The 22733-nt window shown below is 40.1% G+C and overlaps 1 protein-coding gene across 2 annotated transcripts; it reads right to left on the bottom strand.

Annotated features, from left to right (window-relative positions):
* Positions 1-600: 600 nt before the first annotated feature.
* On the bottom strand, positions 601-22609 carry LOX (lysyl oxidase). Of its 2 annotated transcripts, XM_060761953.2 has the most exons (7): positions 21596-22608; positions 14859-14967; positions 12580-12717; positions 10709-10865; positions 6612-6707; positions 6414-6529; positions 601-3684 (listed from the first exon to the last, which is right to left on the bottom strand). In XM_060761953.2, exons 1-7 carry the CDS (start codon positions 22203-22205, stop codon positions 3678-3680), a joined length of 1233 nt encoding a protein of 410 aa, XP_060617936.2. In that variant the 5' UTR covers positions 22206-22608; the 3' UTR covers positions 601-3677. The 2 variants fall into 2 exon arrangements, with proteins under 2 accessions (XP_060617936.2, XP_060617937.2); XM_060761954.2 differs by lacking the exon at positions 601-3684 and having other exon boundaries at positions 6410-6529; positions 21596-22609.
* Between the last annotated feature and the right edge of the window lie 124 nt (positions 22610-22733).

The following is a 22733-nucleotide window of genomic DNA, read 5'->3' as shown; positions in this document are numbered from 1 at the left end:
GAGGAAGAGAGAGACATAAGCCTTATTTGGCTAAATGGTTTGGCTACATGGGTGGTGGGGCCATGCTTGCAAATCATCTTGAAACATCCCCACCTTAGATACAGAGAAATTTTATTGTTCTTCATGGGCAACCTATTGCAACATATTAAATTAAAACCAGGCTCATACCATTTTCTAGTCGAATATTATATTTTAATCATAAAAAATTCTGAATTCCCCTCCCAAGTGTGTTGCCATTGGCCAGGTGGAATGCAGGCACACAAGTTTCCAAGAAATCTTGTTTTTTTACAGGGGCATTGTGTAAGCAAAGTCCTCTCCCCACTTTCTTTTCCTGCCAAGTTTTCATGAGGAAGATCTCAAGTGACCGGTTCACTGGACAAGTAACTGGCCCTCTTTTCCCAAAGGTGGAAGTAGGCAGCTAGCAGCAAAACGTTTTGGCTGGTTTATTTTGGATTTCAGCATAAGGGAGACTCAACATGCCTTTCTCTTTTTAGTGAATATTCAAATATTCTGAAATGAAAGGATTCTTATTAGATCCTCAAGTCTTATTTTACCCAATAAGTATGTCTGTAGTGTTTTGATGGAAACAGTAGAGAGAGGTTCTGAGCATTTGAAACATTTTTATTCAGTTCGTTTTCACAGAAATTTGCCACCATGATACAAGAATGTAACACAAGAATATGGAAGTGCATTGAAGAATACAAAGCTAGTGTACTAATAATTATAAATAACTTTTCAGAGAAAGATGCATAGATTTTTAAAAGGTCTTTGAAGAACTGCAGTAAAAAACATTTTCATCCTTCAAGAAGGTACAAGTGACTTTTAATTGAATTTGTAATATTTGGTTGCTTATAAAGTTCCTAGTAGCAAACTGTTTTATTCAAGTTAAAATCTGTAAGCACCGTTGTAATATCTGGAATGTGAAACAAATGTTTTTGCTATTGTAAGGCACTTAATGATATGCACATACCACTTCAGTTAAGTCCAACAAACATTATAGGAATGAATAGAGGCAGACTGGGAAAAATGCTCATTATATTTTACCATCAGAAATCCCTTAGGTTTAATCAAGGGTCATAAAATGCTTGGAATGGCAGTGTTCTACATAAATACAAGCCAATTTGGGAAACAGAGTGAAAAAAGTAGTTTTGTGACCGATCTTCATGTTAGGTGTGTTATCCAGCTGGGAAGTTAATAGATCTGATGATTATTATAAGATGTGATCCGTTGATTCTTCTGTCTTCTAGGTACCACAGGAAGATTTCCACATTACAGTGATTATTTCTAAAATAGTATTTTCATATTAGAATAATTTTGACAATGGACATCCCAGCTGGGGGATGAATCCAAAAGTGTTAAATAATTCTGTCCAAAAATTAACAACAGAGAAGGGGCATTTTGTAAGTAACCTGTATAGCATAGTTATTCAAAGCAGCTGGCAGGCCATTCCTACCACTTTAGCTGCCAACATGGAGCTATCAGCTTTGCTGAGACTCTGCTCCTCTCAATAGTCACCAGCTCCTTATTGCTAGGCATTTTTCCTGTTGCTGCCACAATAGCACTTCTTTTGTGCAAGCAAGCTTTGTAACATCTATATGTATTGCAGACGAACTATGATTGTTGGCATATGCTAATGCATATTGTTGAAAGGGGAAAATTTGAAATCAATTCTGCTGTCATGGAATCCTGAGATTTGTAGTTTTTTATATCCCCCTACCAAAAAACTTTTTTAATATAGTGTGTGGAAGTGGGCTAGATAATTGTAAGTCCCTACCCAATCCTAAATTCCCAGATTTCCATAGTACGAAGTCACAACAGTTTGTAATAAGGAATAGCTACATGCCATGTCTGATGGTTCAGTACACATGATAACCATCAGATATGGCATCACTGACAAGTTGAAAGAACAAAATCTCTCAAAATCAGTCATATCAGACAAATCAAAAAGTGTGTTATTGCCCCAAATCTGAGGAATAAAACAAGTTTCAGTACTAACAGAGTGTGAAATCCAGCTATGCTTGTTTGCTGGTGGAATTGATTCCTGCTGTATTGTGCCTTTTGTGCTACTATAGTTTGCTTTGCAGGCTTATGGTAGAAGAACAGATTTGGGACAAGGCGGAAGGAAAGAAACTCCCTTGGTGCAAGTAGAATTATTTGTGACTGACATTTTAGTTATAGACAATAGTCTACAGATGTCTGGGATTCACCCAGATGATCTAAAAATATTTATTGCTCAGAAGTCAAACCATCAATTGAATCCAGGAAAGAAATTAAGAAATAAATTATATTTCAAGTTTCCTGTGTCACTTTTGACAAATTGTGCTATAGGCTGTATTTCCAAGAAAGGGACAGGCAAAATCAGCTGAGTGTTCTTGGACTAAACTTTATGAAATTCATGGAGTTGACATCAATTGCCAGCCAAAAGGACATAAACACTATAGAATGCAATCAAAAATTAAGCAGTTTTCCTAGTTTTATCTAGCACAGCCAGCAACTATTTAGAAGGCCCTTTCAGCAAACTGCTAGTGGGGAGAAGACTCCTATTGATATAAAATATTTCTCATGGGGATATTTAATGGATAAACTGAGTTTCAGCAAAAGAGGGAACAATTCTTTTACATATAAGTAATTTACCTCTAAATATTTCTGGTTTGTCCACTAAGCCACCAGTACATGCTATCACCTATGTCAGGAATCATCCTACTATAGTATTGTGTGTAGTTTTTAAATAACTCATTCCATCTATCTAAACAGACAATTTGGGTACAGTACTTTTGAGTTCCTGAAGAACATATATTATCATTCAGAAATTCCAGGCTTCTTAGGCTTGCTGTAGGACACCACTTGGATATATTACCATTGATCTTTTAAACAATCTATCTTCTATTATAAGCAGTGATTTGATTTACTTCAAATAATGAAACATACCAGGACATCTAGTTTGTAAACTTTGATATTTTTCCGTGGTACACATACCCAGCTTTAATCCAGTTCATTCAAATCCCAACTGTTCTTTTTCACAAAGCATTAAAGCACCATAAACCCTTTTATAACCCACTTAAAAAATAGTGATGGAAGTTTCGATCACCAGCTGGTTCAGGTTTTGCCACATGATCACTGAGATTTCCTATTTTTTTAATATAATTACACTCCAAATCAATATAACATTACTTCCATGATCTCAAAAAGGCTATAGCCAAAAAAAAAAAAACCTAAAAGGGGGACTATCAAAAGCAATTTTGTGAAATTAGACAGGAAAAATCCCCTCTTAAAAACAGCATATTAGCTTCCATCGGGCAAACATGAAACATCAGATGAAACCTATAGAATCTCAGCCTATTCAAACACTCTTTTAAATTGTTCTTAAAACACATTCACAGATAGCGTACTGATTTCCAGTAGTCAAAGGGAAGACATTTCTGTGAACAGTAGAACTTCCTGGAGAATTCAAATTTCTGAGTGTAAAGCACCAATCTTTCACTGCTCTCAAATGCTGAATGTGTTAATTGAGTAACACAATTTATTCCAAAGGAGGTCTTAATGCTTCAGACTTGCATTAAAATTCTTTGTATATACTCTGCTTCTTTTTACGTTTTCAAAAGTTTTTACATCCTATCTCAGTTTATAAAATAATTGTTTTGCAACAATGGGCACCGATTCATAAATTTTCTTTCAGCTTAGTATCTATTAAAAAGAGAAGAAACAGCATGTAAGTACAACATATTACACATAATTAGAAATAAGCATTAGTTTTAAAATTTAAGCAAAACAGTTTGATAGTTACTTTTCTTCTGCTTAAATTCTTATCAACAAGGACATAGAATAAATAGTAACATCTATTCGTGTTGTGGTAGAGGGTTAAAACACAAATACCAGTATGTTTAATCTTGAAAGAGGTTCTTTTTTTAAAAAAAAATGAAATCTGCCTTATTCTCACAGAAAAAGAGCTGTTTAAGATTATTGTTTTAAAAGAAGATTCTCAGCCCAGTGACTAGCTGTGACAAATTCTTCTTATGGCGCTGTTAATGTCACGTTGATTTGTGAAAATACTACAGTTTTACTTAAATCCCTGTGAATTTACACTGTTAAGAAGAAAACATACAATTCTGGGGAAGGCTTCTTAGTCTGTTGGCTTTTTATACTGATTGTAATTTTAGGCTCATAGTTGTAGTAGGAGATTCAGTTGGTGTTTGGCTGAATAAAATATATGAGGTAAGGATAAAGGTTTCCCCTTGACAAGTCCGACTCTGGGGGGTTGTGCTCATCTCAGTTTCTAAGCCAAAGAGCCGGCGTTGTCTGTAGATGCCTCCTAGGTCATGTGACCGGCATGGAGCACCAGTACCTGATCTACTGATCTACTCACATTTGCATGTTTTCATACTGTTAGGTTGGCAGAAGCTGAGGCTAACAACAGGAGCTCATCCTGTCCCCACAGATTAGAATCACGAACCTTCTGGTCAGCAAGTTCTTCAGCTTAGTGGTTTAACCTGCTGCGCCACTACAGCCCCAAATAATATATATAATTGTAGGTTTAATTGTGGTAGTGTTGATTAACCTTTAATAATGCATTTGAGAACAACTTGGAGAATACAGCAAATGCAAAAATTTATAGGAAAGGGCTCACTGATTATAAATATTTAATCCCAACCTACAATGTATTGTGAAGTGCAAATGACCATTTTCATCAATAAGTTTCAGAATTTAGAATGTAATCCAATGTAAGACACAAAAATCCTATCTGAGCTTGGAAGCTGAGTACAGCCTGCCCTGGTTGGTACTTGGATAAGAGGCCATTCTTCTGAAATATACCCTTCAATACCTGGTATTCATTGATGGTCTACTTTCAAAGTACTAACCAAGAACCAATCCTGTTTAGCTTCCAAAATCGGTTGGGATCTGGTACCTTTGAGATATTTAGTTACCACTTTTTTTTTGGGGGGGGGGGGGGCTACTTTTGGTATAATCTTGTTGCCAGCAAGTGTAACTCATTAGAGGTGACTATACACATTTCCCTCTCCATTTGCACATTTTAATGCAGAAAGTAACTTCTATGTGTGCCAGAGAAAGTACCATCCCACAAATCATTGGCAGCTATATTTATGTTTAGCCCAACTTGTACTTCTGTGTCTCCATGAGATTAAAAGCCTGTTGGAGGGCCCAGCGTATTGTGAGAGAGCAATCTCCAACAGCCTTGGTATGGAAACCCCAAGTTAACTTGAATTTGTTTGGAGTCCCTGGTGTTCTAAAAGATGCTCTGTATGTAGAACGGATAAGCAGTATCCGGAGAATTTAAAAGTGCAAGCCAGAAATAACAGCTGAAGCTGACTAAGTCTGTGCAGCAGTAGGAATGTACAAATCCCTTTAAATCCCCCAAACAAGATTTTTAAGGGAGAAGTATTTCAGAAAGAATTCAACTTGAGTGTCTTGCATTGGCAAGTAAATCAACACTTGCATTATTGTAGGTTCATGCTAGGCCATTCAATTACCCTGATCATACAAAAAAACCAAATGTATCATTTAGTTTTCAGTGGCTCTAATTTTACAGCTGTGTAATTAAGGAAATGGACAGACATTGACCCATTTCCAAATATAACTCTAAACCAGGGTTAGAAATTACAAGACTCTCTACCTGATCTTTTTGTTTAAGGGACAGGGGCTTAGAGAGAGTTGGCAGCCCTCAAGTTACCCTTGGCAGACAATATAGTCCCATAACTTCCTGTAGTTGCCAACCCCAAATTTAAACAATGGTATGTTCAAACAAGTTATCGTGGTTCTGGTACAAATGTATTACATTCAAATGAGAGTTCCCTCAAGCTCAGAATAAGGGAGAACTCACCCAGTTCCAAATATAAAACTCTAAACCAGGTGTGGGAGTTACCAGGCAGTTCCCAAGTTAAAAAAAAGATCGGATCTGTAGGTTTGTTCTTAAGTTGAATTTGTATGTAAGTCTGAACAGGTTCATTTTTAAGTGTAACTCCAGCCGAATATCTATCTATCTATCTTTAAGTTCTGGATAGCTTTGGGAAGGGTTAACACCCCTGTGGTGTTTGTTTTGCTGTCTGTGGCCCTGTTCCGAAGATTTCACCTCACTTTCCTTCCCTGTAATAATTGGATTTTGGAAAGAAAAAAAAAAAAATCTGTTGTGGAAACAAGGATGCGTGAAAAAGCTTCAGAAGCAGCATCAGTCCCCATGATATCTGAGGAGCAAATGTCCCTTCCGAGGGGTAGACTTCTCTCCCTTCCTGTTGTCCCACTCCTGTTCTTAACTATGAGTCATTTATATGTTGAATGTTTGTAACTTTAGTTTTCTGTCTGGCAGATTTGTCATTAAAGCATACTACTTTTTCCTAAATACCATGCACATGTGATACTAGTACAGAAAAACACATAAGACTGAACTGGGAAGTACTTACGGAGAAATTGTACAACCAGAGGCATATGCATGGTGGCCTGTATAGCGGATATCACAACGCACTATATTGTTGGAATAGTCTGATTCTGGTACCAAGTAGCTAGGATTCACACTAACCTGTAAAATTAATATATTCTATGTGTTATAATCTCACATACTATTACCCTATGTATAATTTTTATTAAGGCATTTTGATTACCTTTAAAATGTAATTTCCAGGTTTTACATCTGTAATATCAATCCATTGGCAGTCTATGTCAGCATTGTATGTGTCATAACATCCAGGACTCAGTCCCTAGAATTGTAATTTAGAAACAGTTGAAGGTGTTGACTGATTGCAATTTCTTAGCAATTTGCCGTACAATCCAACATTGTAATTTTTATTCAAACATTGCACTGTATCTTGGAGAACCTAATAATTACTGTACAACCATTTCTACATTGACATCTGGAGCAATACAGTAAGCCTTGATTTTCAAATGACTTTTGGTTTGGCTATAGAGGTATTTTATGTAAGCAAAAAGGCACTTGAAGGATCATAATGCAGCTATATCAAAGTATCAGAATTCCCCATCTTGTTGCAGTTTCTTTTGCCCCTCAAATAGAGAGGCAGAGAGACTAGCAAAAGAGCCAAATTGGGCTTTTTATTTCTGGATCCAACCCAATATTTGTTTTGTTCATTAGCCTACAAAAGTAACTGCTATAGTAATACAAATATTATAACATTTCTAATGATAATTTATTCACTTTTCCATCTCAATATCAAGTTAATATGGGATCATCTTCCTCCCATTTCTGTCCCAAAGTAAGACAACAACTTGCAATGGAGTTACTGAGTATAATAAAAAGATTTACACTGGTCTTTGTCCAATCCTCACTGCAATTTTGTTGGAGTAAAGAAAAGGCTTAATTTAGGAAACATGTTATTGTCCTGAAATGACAGCTTCATTTAAGCTGTGGACATACAGTTCTTTTGGGCTCTATGTAATATGTGAGGTCCAGTCCCTTTCTCCACCCTGAAATCATTCTGAGTGGTGCCTGACTGCCCCTGTGAAAAGCACAACGTTTGGCTACAGATGGTGTGTCACTTGGCAGGAGTGAAGTACTTGCTATGGAGAAGGAGGTCATGGGTATATTGAGTGCTGGCAGCAGGATGCATTTTTTAAAAATTCTAGAATCTGGACGTAGTCTTCGATTGCTGAGGAAAATATGTCACAACAAGCACAGGTCTTGAAACAGATGAAGCCACAAGAATTTTAAAAGAATTCAAAGTAGCATTCGTTTGTAAAGAGTGCTATATATTATGCGGAGATTGTTGGTGAGCAGTTGCCAGCTGTACTCTCACCTACTGTACTGCCATGATCCCTAGCAGTCCCTACAGCCATGGAATGTGTGTTGTAACTGGCTGCCACTGCAATATAGTTCCTTCCCAGGATTGCAAACCTATAAACTAAAGCTTATTGAAAACAGGGAATAGGAGGGTTCAGGATATACTGGTCTATATCCAGCCAAATTAACAGGAGAAAAGTATCACTGGTTTTACATATTGATGCATGAAAACTCAACAAACTATCCTGCACAAGCTATGAAAGTAGTAATCCTCAAGATCTAGTCAATGTTAATACAAAACACTATTGGTTAGATGCAAAGTTATAATTCACATGCATCAGTGGAATGGCAAGAAGTGACAATCTTTCTCAATGTCTCATTTTCCCTACAGCCCCTAAATTACCAACTAGAAGGCTATTCTGAAGTTGTCAGAGAACTCTCCTTCGCCTTCTAGTGTTTTCCATGTCCTGTCTTTAATTCACTAAACACATAATCCAGATCTATCCAATTGTGTGTAAGGGCATGAAGAATGTTTCGTGAACATTTTCCCCAGAACATTTATTTATCTGTTTATTTGTGACATTTATATCCCACCCTTTTCACCCCGAAGGGACTCAGAGGACCTTACATAATTGGCATAATTCCATGCCCAAACAACAATTAAAAGCAATTTAACAAAAACGTAAAACATTAAATCAACATATATAAACATTACACAATTGTAAATAGATCATAATTATCAATCCAGGGTTAATTACAACTATTGCACAGATAATTATGCTGGGTCAAATGCTTGCTCCAAAAGACTAGTTTTCACTTGTTTGCGAAATGATAGGAGGAAAGGGGCCTATTGAATCTCCACATCCGAGGAGCCACCACTGAGAAGGCCCTGTCTCTCGTCCCCACCAGTCACACCTGTGAAGATGATGAGACCAAGAGTAGGGCCTTTTACTCTCTGTGATGATTCATAGAGGGAGATGCGTTTAGACAGATAAGTTGGGCTGGGGCCATTCAGGGCTTTATAGGCCAAAGCCAGCACTTTGAATTGTATCCAGTAGCAAACAGGCAACCAGTGGAGCTGGTACAACAGATGGGTTGTGTTTTCCCTATACACCGTTCAGGCTAGCAATCTGGCTGCCACGTGTTGGACTAGTTGAAGCTTCCAAATAGTCTTCAAAGGCAACTCCATGTAGAGCCCTTTACAGTAGTCTATACAGGATGTAACCAGCGCATGGACCACCATGGCCAAGTCTGACTTCCCAAGGTATGGATGCGACAGGCGCACAAGTTTTAATTTAATTTCACTGATACTGTTTTCAGTGCTTGATATAATACAGTATTATGCTTCTAATTATGTTTCTGGATTTCATATTTTTGCAGCAATGATATATTGCTTAATTATCACAGATGCTCATGAATGTTAAGTGTGGCACATACAGCGTACCCCTACTGTATAAAGCAAATCCCCCCCAAAAATAGGTTTTTATAACCACAGTCCAATATACTACATTATTTGTGTGTATTGTTTCCTATGGCATCTTTCACACCTCTTTATCTTCTGTGTATATTATGATTTAATTAAAGAAATACAACTGGTTATTTATTGACAGGAAGGCCTGGATCTTATTGTTAGTCCCAAATAGAAGAAACCTACTGAATTAATGGCATTTATAAGTGTTGGGTCATCAGTCAATAACTGATTCAACAGGCCCACTCTAATACTACTACCAACAAGATTCAGGCCTTTGGATTTGCATGGAAACAGGTCTACAACTATGAATCTTAATCAAACTGAATCTGAATTAATTAGGGTGAACAAAGTCCATCAAGTATGCATAATAAACCATATGTCCAGGTTTTCTTTACATCAAAACAAATACACAAATTATTGGGGGGAAAAAATCAAAGCCAACTCTTTATATACAACCTTCAGCATCCTCTAATGTTATGGCTGACTGCCAGAATTCCAGTTGTCATTACCTTCAACTAGTGACACATACCTCAGATTATAATACTGCATATTTAACAACTATTTAAGTTTTAATATATTTTACAAGCACACAGATATCTAAATTTGAACATGATAATGAGCCATCCAGTGTGATGTGAAATCAACAAACAACAGTGACCTTTATTAAGACATACTGCTAAATATGTGAACTTGACAGAAAACAGGTATAGCACAAGCACATAGGGAAATTCCTTTTCTGGAAACCTTCTAATGTCTTTGGAATCTATGGCAAACTCATTTTTAAGATTCCAAGATTCGCACTGAAAAGTCTTCATAATCTAGATTATGATTAGTGAAAAACAAATAATACCTTATATCCCTGATAGGGGCATGTACATATTACTTGAATGAGCTATATTAGGTGGCTAAAACAATGTAGTCCTTAGAGTATAGAGCTGAGACTCACTATGTTCACATTAACTTCCCTAATGAACTTTGAAACTCACTTAATTGATCTTGCTTAGCCATATCCTCCCAGCCAGATCTACCTCACTGGATTATTATGTAGATAAACCAGTTAGGAGGAGAGCCATGTACACTGTCTTGAGCTAACTGGAGGAAAGATGGGTTATAAATAGGCCGGAGTGGACTGGTAAGTATTATGACACAAACTTACTTTTTGTCCTAATCAAAGGTCAGCCAATCTTCAGTTAAACTGCTAATGAGGCATTGAACATCACCCCACACTTTGTATTTCTATCTTCAGTCTGCTGCGGTATACTTCCTTATTCCTAAAAACCCACAAAGGACCCAACAAGTCTAAGACAGGCTTAAATATCCCTTTCTGTTCCTATATGTAATTATCTTCTTAGAAAGGTCCTAAGTTAAACCTACAAGTACAGAAATTGAAGTTTATTAAATTGCATATGCCAGTATTTTTTGGTCCATTAAAACTTGCAATTTAAACCAAGCTGTATTAAAAAAAACAAGCAATGGTTTACAAATAACAGCCTTACCTGGGTATGCGCAGTACATGCATATCTCCTATAATATCCATAATCACAAGACGTATCTTCAAGACAAAAGCTTGCTTTATGTCCCTCAGCTACCCTTCTGTGTGAGCTTGCTTCAAGTAAGTCGTAATGACTGAATTCATCCATACTGTGATAATGTCTGTCAAATCGCAAGAAAATTAGTAAACAGATTTGCTTTCCTACAAATTAAACCAGTAACCATATCAATAACCCAATGAAATGACCCAACAAATCTACCATTAATAAGATTGTAAAAGATACATAATACTGCAATATTTGAAACTCATGGGTTAATATTTCAGGGGTGTTCACAACAAGTTGGGATAGTCAACAACTATATGAAACATATAACTTTTAAAAACAGATATCATTAAATTTCTTTAAAAGCAATGTACAAACATTATTTCAACATTTCCAGCTGTGATGAATAAACAGAACTGCTGTACAGCATCCAGCTGTTACCCTAGAACAAAAACCAAGAATGTAACCTCGTACAGTGAAAATTCTGAACACTTCTATCATTGAAACATTTGCATAACTTATGAAAAAATATGTGGAATTTACTCTTAAACTCCTTTGTGTCAGCCATCCTCATTTAGTTTAAAATGGCATGCTGCTTTACCATTTTTGTATTAGCCATTTTTTATGATAATCCTTGTTTATACAATGAGATCCCCATACCCGGTGGGACACGTTCCTAGCTGCACTTTGAATATCTGAAAGCAGATGAGACCAACTACCATTGAAATAGCTGACATCTGGTTCCAGAGTTGTGTAAAGATTTCTAGGTCTGCCAATTCAACTCTACAGTAAGTTCTGGAGGAAGCATATAAAAAATTTCCTGGAGAATCCAGCTAATTTCTAGAGAGACCATTTTTCCACAGATGCAGCTAAGTGAAACCACATATATGAGTTCCGTTGTTATTGGGGGGAGGGGGTATCATACTATATTCTGAAAGTCATTTTTCTACAGTGATTTCATCCACAAAGGAGTAGCAGGAAGAGTATACCAGTATATACACATATACATATTTTAGTCAGCCATAGCCAGGTACTATTAGTCTGCTGCTAAAACACTGAAAACAAACAAAATGTGAACACAAATGTGATCTAAAACTATGAAGAGCTCAATGGCCAAATGAGAAGCAAAAACTATGTTCTGGTCAACACTCAGCAGGAGCAGCAACAGCACTACTACTATGTTGCAGTTCAAATTCATATGCAATATACTCCAGTTCAGTTCAACTTCACGTCTGGTACTAACATACTACAGTATAGCCTCAATATCTGAAGAGGGCACGTTCCAAGACACACACATTCTCCCCCCCCCCCCCCCCCATAATTGATAGTATAATTTGTCCATACTTGGATTAGGTAGAAAACATATCACAGAATCGCACCCCTTTACTATGTGTGTATATGCCTTCAAGTTATCTGTCAACTTACGGTGACCCCATGACTTCATTGGGATTTCTATGGCAAGAAATTCTTGCCAGGTGGTTTTGCCAGTTTATTTCTCTGAAATAGGGTCCACAGCACTTATATTTGTTGGTGATCTCCTATCCAAGTAGGACTGACCTTGCTTAGCTTTCTAGATCACACAAGAGCTGGTTCCATTACAATTTAGCCCTTTATGGTTATAATGCATACATTATTTTAGCAAGATACCACTCTGTCACTCTTGGACAAAAAATATGTCAGATATTCCTTTTGCATTCTTAAGATGGCAAGTTTCCAGACCTCTGCTATACTTCCAAAACAGCAGCCAGGAGTAGAAGGCAGAGAGAGAACCACATCACAACAAAGAGCAAATAAACATAATTGAAAAATACCATACTGAGCACTTCACTCACTGATGGCAGCTGTGCCACTCCCATGAGTATCGTGGTCGGCTTGGCAAAAAATCCGAAGTGCCTTGGTTTTTCACTCTTTGAGGGAATCTCAGAAGTACTCTGTTGTCATAATCTCTAACATCTCCCCGGTAAGCAGAGCTGCAATGATGTAAAATATGCATATGACATGTAGGCTCAATGCTACTTGTTAAACAAAGATTCAGCTTATAGTGCAATTTTTGCATTTAAAAAACAAGGAAATCATTGAGTTAGCTTGAGACTTACTGAGTTTGCTTCAGATTTAGATATAATTAGATTAGACCCACTGAATATATGGGACAACTCTAACCATAACTTATCCTGCCTCTATCAATGCATTGAGAACTCAACATTAAAAAATCTGGCACTATTTAACAGTCTCCAGTGGAACAACTTTATGTTTAGGCCTTCTAAAAATATGACATTGGCATTAATTATGTTTTCTTATTGTTTTTGGAAATTTGGTCTCTTTCTGACTTGTTTGGAATGAGATGCAGGACAACATATATACTAATTTAAATAAAACGAAATGAATAACTAACGTTATATGTAACATTTCACAAGCACATTCATTCAACAAGTCTTTCAGTGGAAACTTTTGCACCCTGTGACAACTCGAGGAGATCTGTCAACTCTCAAGAGCAAATTTTGCATCTGCAGAAGGAATTTCAGGGGAAGAGGGAATCAATTTTACCACATGTGACTTTTCAGGTGAATGGATACGAGCTCTTACTGACAAAAAGCATGATCCTTTATTGTCCATTCAGTATTAAGTCCCACTTCTGGATTTACCCTATCCATAGATAGGTTCAATAACTTAAAATATCTGTCAGTGGTGCTGTGGAAATCAGAGCTTCTGTTTTTATTGCTAAGTCAAAGTTCACTTTGAATATTTAGCCAGCCAGACAATTTTTTTCTACCAGATTTGTTTGTTTCTGTTTCCTCTTAACTGCTGTTCATGCCCACTGACTTGCCACTTCTTTCCTCTCCTGCCAATTTCAGCAATGCTTATTTCTCTTCTCTATAATTCTTCTGTTTTTAATCATCTCAACTAAGAATATTTTGAAGGTGTGTTACATTCCTACTTCAGCTTGTGGTTTAACTTCTGGAAAACATTATTTTTTCAGATGAAGTTGCAACTGCGTCCACATCCCTGCAATATATTTGTCACCAGCTTTGTTTTTATAGTAAACACTCTGATCAGTTTTGTAGTATTGTTGTAATAATTATAAGGTGTGTAAATTATATTTGGAATAATTTTAAAGGCAGGTTTCTACAACATTATTGAATTTATTGAAATGGTTAAAAGCCATTTTGAGTTCAGCTCCAAACAAAACAAAGAAATTATTCTTTGCCAGCAAGGCAAGTAAAGTGCATTACAGTTTATTGAGGTTTTCCCTAAATGTTGGACACAGATGTGCTCTGCAGTTTATGTACAGTGCAGCCTTATTCATTTATACTCAAAAGCAAATTCTATCCAGTTCAATTGGACTCTTTCCCATAAGCCTCATATAAGCACCATCTTTTAGAACTCCATTCTGTTCAAGTTTGCCATACTCAAGACACTGTATTGCCTTAGGTTAAAAGAAGGCATCTTCTTCTATACAGTCCATTGATGTCAATGGAGCTTACTCCCAAATACCCGCAAATGCAGTTTACTTCATGACTACACAAATGACAATCAGTTTGACTAACAGTCAATTTATGTGGTACTGGGAGCAACAGATTTTTTAAAAGGAGGTGGTTTAAGGACAATTTAGAAATTGCAATAATAAAAAAGTTGGTTAAAAACTAGTTTCATAAGTGATGTGTTCAGAGGCAAATTGTTTTCAAACAATGAGCAAAGCTCTAGATTAATGAGAAACAGGCCTTGGTAAGGCATTAATTCCCAGACAATAAGGGCATGGAAGTTTGTATCTTGGTCAACAAACTCTCAGCAGAGGATAATAAAAACAACATGTTTTGTGAATTGAGACAAAGGAGTGAATGCTCCACTTAATTTCTCTCCCTCCCTTTTTAAGATACTAGTGACGTTTTCAAAACTTTGCTATTGAATCCTGAACAATGTTGTAAAAGACAACCCCATTTCACAAACTTCAGAATTTACAAGGCTGCTTTATAGTTACTCCCAGATCCCCTTGGCGACTGACTGAGGATCACAACAGTCACTTCTCTCAGTTCTGCAAACTCTTGTATACAGGTTTTACATCTTTCTATAATATTCAGGAATAAAATAGATAAATGGAGGATCACGGACTAACCTTGCCAGGCAGTTCTCCTCAGCAGCACACCTAAGGTTGTACATGGATGTCCTCTGGACATAGGTGGATGCTTGGATGTAATAGGGATCTGGAACTAAATCAGGAAGACCTGCAAGACATCAAATCAAAGAAAGAGAAATTGTATCAACCCAAAAACATGTCTGCAAACTTCCTTTTCCCTGACAGGGAAACAATTTTCTACCACAACACTATAATCCACTAGTCTAACACCCATCTAATAAAGAGCTACTTTCCCCCAGTTCAAAAGAAGTATAAGGAAGCAATGTGTCTTGCAGATTAATGGATACTGTGTGACACCCCACTCCGTTAGCCATATTTTCTCATAAATCTTCAAGCATTCCCACCATAAGGACGCCAGCTGAAGAAAGGATTTGAAATCTGCCAAATCAAAAAACCAGAAATATACTTGATACTGCAGAGATCTGCTCTTTGGTTTAAGGAGCTATAGCTACTACAAAAAGCTGTGAGCTGAGCATCTATATGAGGCAGGCAATGTTTTGAATTAAACCCTATTATAAGATGAGCTTTACCATGAAAAGCATCTGTAGTCCTTCTCTGAAACTCAAAGAGAAAGCTCTTGTACTAATTTTCTTTATTCTAGGAGCGGGCAATGAGATTGACAGAATACAATTCAGCTTTCTTCAGTCTGGTTAATCTCCAGCCCCTTTGCCCTGCACATTCTCTGCCAAAGAATGCTGGTGCCTCACTAAACTCCAAATCCCAGGATTCCATAGCATTGAGCTGGCGTCAACTACATTCATTCTACAATGTAGATGCACCTTAGGTGACCTTGGGCTTTCTCTCTGTCTTAGAGGAAGGCAATGACAAATCTCCCCCTAAACAAATTTTCACAAGAGGACGCTCTAGAAGATGGAGTTGACTTTAACAAGAAGTGAACATTTCTCCTGGAAAATCTTTCCATGCCTTCCAGTTTTATTATTCAGCTTTCCATTCTAGGGCAGGAGAGGGATTCAGTTTTTATCCCCCTTCTTATAAAACAAAAGAAGCAACACTCTAGCTGACACTAGTATTGAAAAGAATCATGTTTCAATCACTATCTCCTCTTGCTGACAGCAGAGGGCAGGAGGAGAATTGGGACCAGATGGTGACGACTGGCTGAGGAATGGCTGGCCTAACATTCCCTGGCGACCCTAGCAAGGCTTTGACCACGCAGCACCATTGAGAACTTGTGGCTTTGCAGAGAGGGGGTCTCATGGCCCTTTGTTCAAAGTTCTCTTCTGCCAATCCAAGGATGCATCCTCAGTGTAGAATGAATGCAGTTAACTGCCATGTCTCAATGCCATGGAATCCTGGTGGTTGTAATTTGGTGATGAACCACCCCTGCTAGGCAGGGACAGCTAAAGTTCTTGTAAAACTACAACTCCCATGATTCCATAGTATTGAACCATGGCAGTTACAGCAAAACAGTGTCAAGGTGCATTTATCTACTGTAGTATAGATGCATCCCAAGTTGCCCTCGTGTTTTCTCAGCGCAAGCATGTAATGAAACTACCTTTTAGCTGGCTAGGCCGAAGCCTGCTTGGCAGTAGCTGGCCCCCTGGTTGTTGAACAGAGAAAGGAGGAGGAGTCAGACTGACTGCAACAATCAGGGGTGGAGTCAGCTGGAAGGAGGGAAAGGGAGCTGTCTTATCTGACAGGGAGAGAAGAGTCTGAGAGACAGAGAGAGAGAGTTGGATTTTTGAGAGAGCAGGGAACTGACAGAAGTGAGAAAACTTTTGGGGAGATCTCTAAGGTTTTGGAATAAGGGGAAGGCAGGAAGCCAGAGCTTTACTGAGTTAGAGAGAACCAGTAAAGGAGGGCTGTGCTTTAGTGAGCCTTGTAAAGGTTTCACAGATACCTTATTGCCAATTTTCTTGGGTCTGTATCCCAGGGAATACTGTGTCTAATAGTAGAACAGTGGTTTAAAGGGATTCTCAGTTATAAAAGTTATTCTGTCAGGAGAACTGTTTGTGTTCAGGCAACCAAGTTACTGCAACTGCATCAAGATTTTGTACCACTCATTTCATCGAGTTGTTGTTAAGCTAAAGTTAAAATAAACTCTTTATTAGTTTACTCTCAACTGTTGTTCGCCTCAATCCATTCGTTTCCCTCAGAAATCATTCTCTCAATACATTTCTAAACTCCAGTCAGCCATAGCAGTCTAAGCGCTCAAACACCCTTTTATTTATAATACAATCACACCCTTTTGGTCCCTCAGGCCGGCAATTCTGAGGTGGTGGCAGCTATATTTCTATCAAGTACTTCGGTCACTTAGGTTCAGCCTTTTTGTTCCACGCTATATACAGAAGGGCAGAGGTGTGATCGTGGTGTCCGCCCTGCCCGGATATTCCTCTGATTCTACTATATTGGTGGCAGCGGTGGGATTTGGTTTGTCCCCCCTGCCTCGATAAGCCTCTGATTTCATTATACATGCCATCTTGAATCATACTTTTTAAAGGGTTCATCTCCATCTTCTTTATACAGTAATTAGTGCCAAGTACATGTTTGTTTGTTTTTTCCCCCTATGTATGGATGCAAACCAGGAACCATTTACTCTGTAATGTCCCACAACCATATAGTAGCAAGTATAGTTCTATGCAGGCATTATCATCTCATGGTTAACCACAACTCCCCTTGTTCCTCATCACATTAACTGCCACAGCGGAATGCTATGGAATCATGGAAGTTGTCGTTTCACCTGGTCTTTTGATGCCTCTGCCAAAAAGTGTTGGTGCCTTACCAAACTCCAAATACCAAGATGGCATAGCATTGAACCATGGCAGTTGAAGCGGTGTCAAAAGCATTGTTTCCTCAATTCTGCTTTTTCCAGGTGTTTTGGACCTCAGCTCCCAGAATCCCTGATCATTAACTAACATAGATGAGGCTTCTGGGAGTTGAAGTCAAAAGACCAGAGTTTGGGAATTACCAAGTGGCCATTCATAACCTTCCTTTGCACATGCACACTATCCTCAACTGCACTGATCTGGACCACCCCAGGTGCATGTACACTGTAGAATGGATGCTGTTTGACACAACTGACTGCCATAGCTCCATGCTATTGAATCATTGGAGCTGCAGTTTTACAAAATCTTCTGCCAAAGAGTTCTGCTGCCTCGCCAAACTGGAAATCCCAGGATCTCATAGCACTGTGCATGGTGCTAAACTTGTATTGTTTCTCAAATTGGTTTTCCAGGTGTTTGAGACTTCAGCTCCCAGAATTACTGATCACTGACCAACACAGCTGAGGCTTCTGGGAACTGAGCTTCAAAGCAGTTGGAAGACTAGAGGTATGCTCTTCGTGGCGCTTTAGACTTCAGCTCCCAGAATCCCTGATTACTGGGCAAAGCAGCTAAAACTTCAGGGAGTTGAACTCCAAAACATTGAAGGACCAAGTTCAATTCTTCCTAATACAGGAAGTCCTCATGTTACAAACAAGATAGCTATACGCTTTATAGTGCCATTTTCTACAGTGTTTGATAGGAGTTGCCAGGTCCTGCTCGCTCAGGCTCATAGTCTAACCCCCTGAAAGGTACAGAGTTAAGCAGCCACACTCTCTCATAGAGTAAGACACACTCATTGTCCAGGTGGAGGCCACAAGGGGATCTTGACAGAGAGGACAGTCCCTTTTACAGGGGGTGGGGGAGAATTTAAAACCCTACACCTATGTTGCTGTCATCGAAACTATCATTGTTTATGACATGGGAAAGGGAGGGGCAGAAATAACCAGCTAAAATAGGGGAAATGATTTTCTTCCTTCAACTCCCCCTTCCCTCCAATAAAATGAACTATACTTCTCTCTATAGGTCTTCTTATGGAGTCCACCTAGATAATGGAACAGTATTACTTGCCATATGTAAGCCACCTTGAGTCCTTTTCAGAGTAAAGAAAGGTGGGTATTAATAGGGTAAATAAATAAATAATAGATGGTCTTTGTTTTGCTGTCTGTGCTTTGTTCAGAAGATATCACCTCACTTTCTGTATCTATAAGAATTGGATTTTGCAAAATGAGGCTTGTGGAAACAAGGCTTGGTGATACAGCTTCAGTGGAGACACCTTTTCCCCATGATAACTCCTCTCCAGGAGTGAATTTCCCTTCCCAGGGGTAGATTTCTCTCACTTCCTGTTGTCTCACCCTTGTTCTGAACTAGGAGTTGTTTGTCACTTAGGGACTGCCTGTACTTTGAACTTCAGCTCCCAAGATCCCTGATCATTAGCCAAGACTAGGGCCAATACTCCTGTAAGCTGAAATCCAAAACACCTGAAAGGACAATGGATTGTTGTGAGCTAGCTGATGTTTCATCCAAATCTATGGCAGCCATCCTCAGAGATTGTGAGGTGTGTTGGAAACAAGGCAAGTGGGGTTTATATATCTGTGGCGCGTCTAGGATGCCTACCACAGATGTGAGTGAAATGTCAGGAGAGAATGCTTCTGGAGCATGGCCATACAGCCCAGAAAACTCACAGCAACCCGGTGATTCCGGCCATGAAAGCCTTCGACAACACACTTGAAAGGACAGGCTGCCTCCTACAGAATCCTGGGGTTTGTAGGCTAGTGAGGACCAGGACTTCTCTGGCACAGAATGTTGAAGCTGCAGAATGCAGCCATAGGATTTAAAGTGGATGAAGACATTCTATGAGGCATGGGCAAGCATGGGCCCTCCAGGTGTCAACTTCAACTCCAACCATTCCTAACATCCTCAGGCCTTTTCCTTTTCCCTTAAGCAGCAGAGGGGGGGGAAGGAAAGGGCCTGAGGGTGTTAGAATGGTGGGAGTTGAAGTCCAAAACACCTGCAAGTCCCAAGTTGGCCCATGACTTTGTGTGATGGGTGAACCTTTCTGTGGCTTGCCTCTGCGCATAGGTCAGTGTTTCTAAACCTAGGGGTCGGGACCCCTGGGGGGTTGCGAGGGGGCATCAGTGGAGTTGCCAAAGACCATCAGAAAACACAATATTTTTGGTTGATCAGGGAGGTTCTGTGTGGATGGGGTTCTGTCGTTAGTGGGGTTCTGAATGCTCATTGATTGTAGGTGAGCTATAAATCCCAGCAACTACAACTCCCTAAATGTCAAGCTCTATTTTCCCCAAACTCCACCAGTGTACACATTTGGGCATATTGAGTATTTGTGCCAAGTCTACTCCAAATCTATAATTGTTTGAGTCCACAGTGCTGTCTGGATGTAGGTGAACTACAACTCCAAAACTCAAGGTCAATGCCCACCAAATCCTACCAGTGTTTTCTGTTGGTCATGGGAGTCCTGTGTGCCAAATTTGGTTCAATTCCATTGTTTGAGTTCAGAAATGCTCTTTGATTGTAAGTTAACTATACATTCCAGCAACTACAACTCCCAAATAACAAAATTAATCCTTCCCCCAACCCCACCAGTATTCAAATTTGGGCGTATTGGGGTTTTGTGCCAAATTTGGTCCAGTGAATGAAAATACATCTTGCATATCAGATATTTAAAATATGAAACTCCCTTCCTAGTAATATTAGATCGGCCCCCTCCCTCCTGTCCTTCAGAAGGATGGTGAAGACCTGGCTGTGGGACCAAGCCTTTGAGGAAGTGCAATGAGGCAAAATGGTGTCCTGAGATGGTCTGTAAACAACTTTTAATGTTAATATACATTATTTTAAGGTTTGTATATACTTATGGTTTTATGTCCCGGCATTGAAAGTTTGCCGTGTGTGTGTATGCAGGCCCGTAGCCAGGATTTCGATTTGGGGGGGGGGGGGCTGAGTCTGAGTGAAAGAGGGTCTACCCTAGCAAACCTTTTGTATTGTTACCCCAATACCCCCATGCATACGGGATATATTGTGTAAGGTGATCAGATTAAGATATGAATACACATAACAGTTTAAATAATGCACCAGTAAGGCCTTTTCGCGAACCACCATGAGAATTTCGGGGGGGGGGCTGAAGCCCCTCAAGCCCCCCCCCCGCTACATGCCTGTATGTGTGTGCGTGTGTGTTTATGTGCATGTGTATATGTGTGTGTGTGTGTGTATATATACACACACACCTCTCGTAGGTGTGTATATGTGTGTGTGTGTGTGTGTGTGTGTATGTGTATGTATATATATATATATATATATATATATATATATATATATGTTGTGCTCCCTCCTGAGTCCCCTGCGGGATGAGAAGGGCAGAATATAAATGTTTTAAATAAATAAATAATTCATAACACTAGCAAAAAAAATGAGCCCCCAGTGGCACAGTGGGTTAAAAGCACTGAGCTACTTGACTTGCTGATTGAAAGGTCACAGATTCAAATCCAGGGAGCAGTGTGAGCTCCCGCTATTAGCCCCAGCTCCTGCCAACTCAGCAGTTCAAAAGCATTCAAATGTGAGTAGATCAATAGGTACCACTCTGGCGGGAACATAACTGCACTCCATGCAGTCATGCCGGCCACATGATCTTGGAGGTGTCTATGGACAACGCCTGCTCTTTGGCTCAGAAATGGAGATAAGCACCAAACCCCAGAGTCAGACACGACTGGACTTAATGTCAGGGGAAAACCTTTACCTTAACCTTTACTTTAGCAGCAGCAAAATTACAATTGTGAAGTAGGGACGAAAATAAGGTGATAGTGGTTGGGGGGGGGGGTGGTCACCACAACCTGAGGAACTGTATTAAGGGGTTGGGGCATTAGGAAGGCTGGGAACCACTGACATAGGCACTTCCAAGAGAGAGACACGGATTCGCCTTCTTACCATACTGGAAGTACCCCGTGCCATAACCGGGCCGGTACCGGCTGCTCTGCCGGGGCCTCTCGTAGGTGTCGTGGTAGTTGTAATACGGGTTGTCGTCGGTGTACTTGTAAGGGTTGTAGGGGTCGTCGCCCTGCATCACGTCATCGCGGCGGCGGGGCAAGCTGTTCAGTGGAGGCGCATTGCTGCTGCTGCTGCTGGTGGTGGTGTTGTTGCCCGGCCGGGAGGAGGCGCTCTCGGGCGGCGGCGCTCTCCTCCCTCCTCCTCCTCCTCCGGCTTGGAACCAAAGGCGCGGCTCTTGCCCCTGGGCGTCGGGGGCGAGGGAGGGCGGCGAGGCGGGAGGCGCAGCCCTGCGCGGAGCCGTCCCGTTCCCCCGGAGCAGCAGGACGTGGTTGCCTTGCGGCGCCTCCGAGCTGTGCCTCCTCCGCGGAGGCTGGTACTGGGAGCCCACGCTGAGGAGGCTGTACACCTGCCCGTTGTTCTCCCACTGAATCCGCTGCTGCCACACCGCCGGGGGAGGAGGAGGAGGAGCGGGGTTCCTCGGAGGAGGCAATCCCTCCGCTTGGAGCCAGAAGAGGCCGAGCCAACAGAGAAGCCGGGAGAAGAGGCGCATCGTGGCTTCACGGTGTTCACAACAACACCACTCGTGCCTTTGGGAGCAGTAATAATACAAAGCGGAGCAGCCCGTCCTCTTTGATGAGCCCCTTCGACTGAGGTCTCGCTTCCTTACTAGTCTGAAAACCACCTCTCACTTTCTCTCTTCTTCCCAGATGGGTTTTCTCCGCTGAATGAAGAGCGAAAAGGAGCCCTTTCTCTCTGCTTCCCAATTGGGGTTCCTTCCTTCCCTTGAAGAGATGAGTATGGAGAGAGAAGGCGCCCTCTTTCTCTTTCTTTCTCTCTCTCTCTCTCCTTCCCAATTGTGTTTTCTTCTCTCCACTGGAGAGATGGATGTGGAAAGGAGCGAGTCTCTCTCTGTGTGCGCCTCTTTCTCTCTCTCTCTCTCTCTCTCTCTCTCTCTCTCCCTTTGGCTGCTGTCTGGGACCAAGAGACGGAGGAGGGGAGAAAGGCTGGGGAGGAGGGATTCTGCTTTATTATTTTTTCAAACTTTTCTGGCACAGTTGCAAAGTTACACAAGGCTGTT

This window comes from Anolis sagrei, chromosome 2, assembly GCF_037176765.1.
Source record: "Anolis sagrei isolate rAnoSag1 chromosome 2, rAnoSag1.mat, whole genome shotgun sequence".
NCBI lineage: Eukaryota > Metazoa > Chordata > Lepidosauria > Squamata > Dactyloidae > Anolis > Anolis sagrei.
This window is presented reverse-complemented; position numbering and strand designations above follow the sequence as displayed.

Coding starts and splice junctions, on each gene's coding strand:
- LOX (XM_060761953.2), bottom strand. CDS start 22,205: ATGCGCCTCTTCTCCCGGCTTCTCTGTTGGCTCGGCCTCTTCTGGCTC. Junction 14,968..21,595: donor CACGGGGTACTTCCAGTATG/GTAAGAAGGCGA, acceptor GATGTCTTGCAG/GTCTTCCTGATTTAGTTCCA. Junction 6,708..10,708: donor CATGTACTGCGCATACCCAG/GTAAGGCTGTTA, acceptor TTACAATTCTAG/GGACTGAGTCCTGGATGTTA.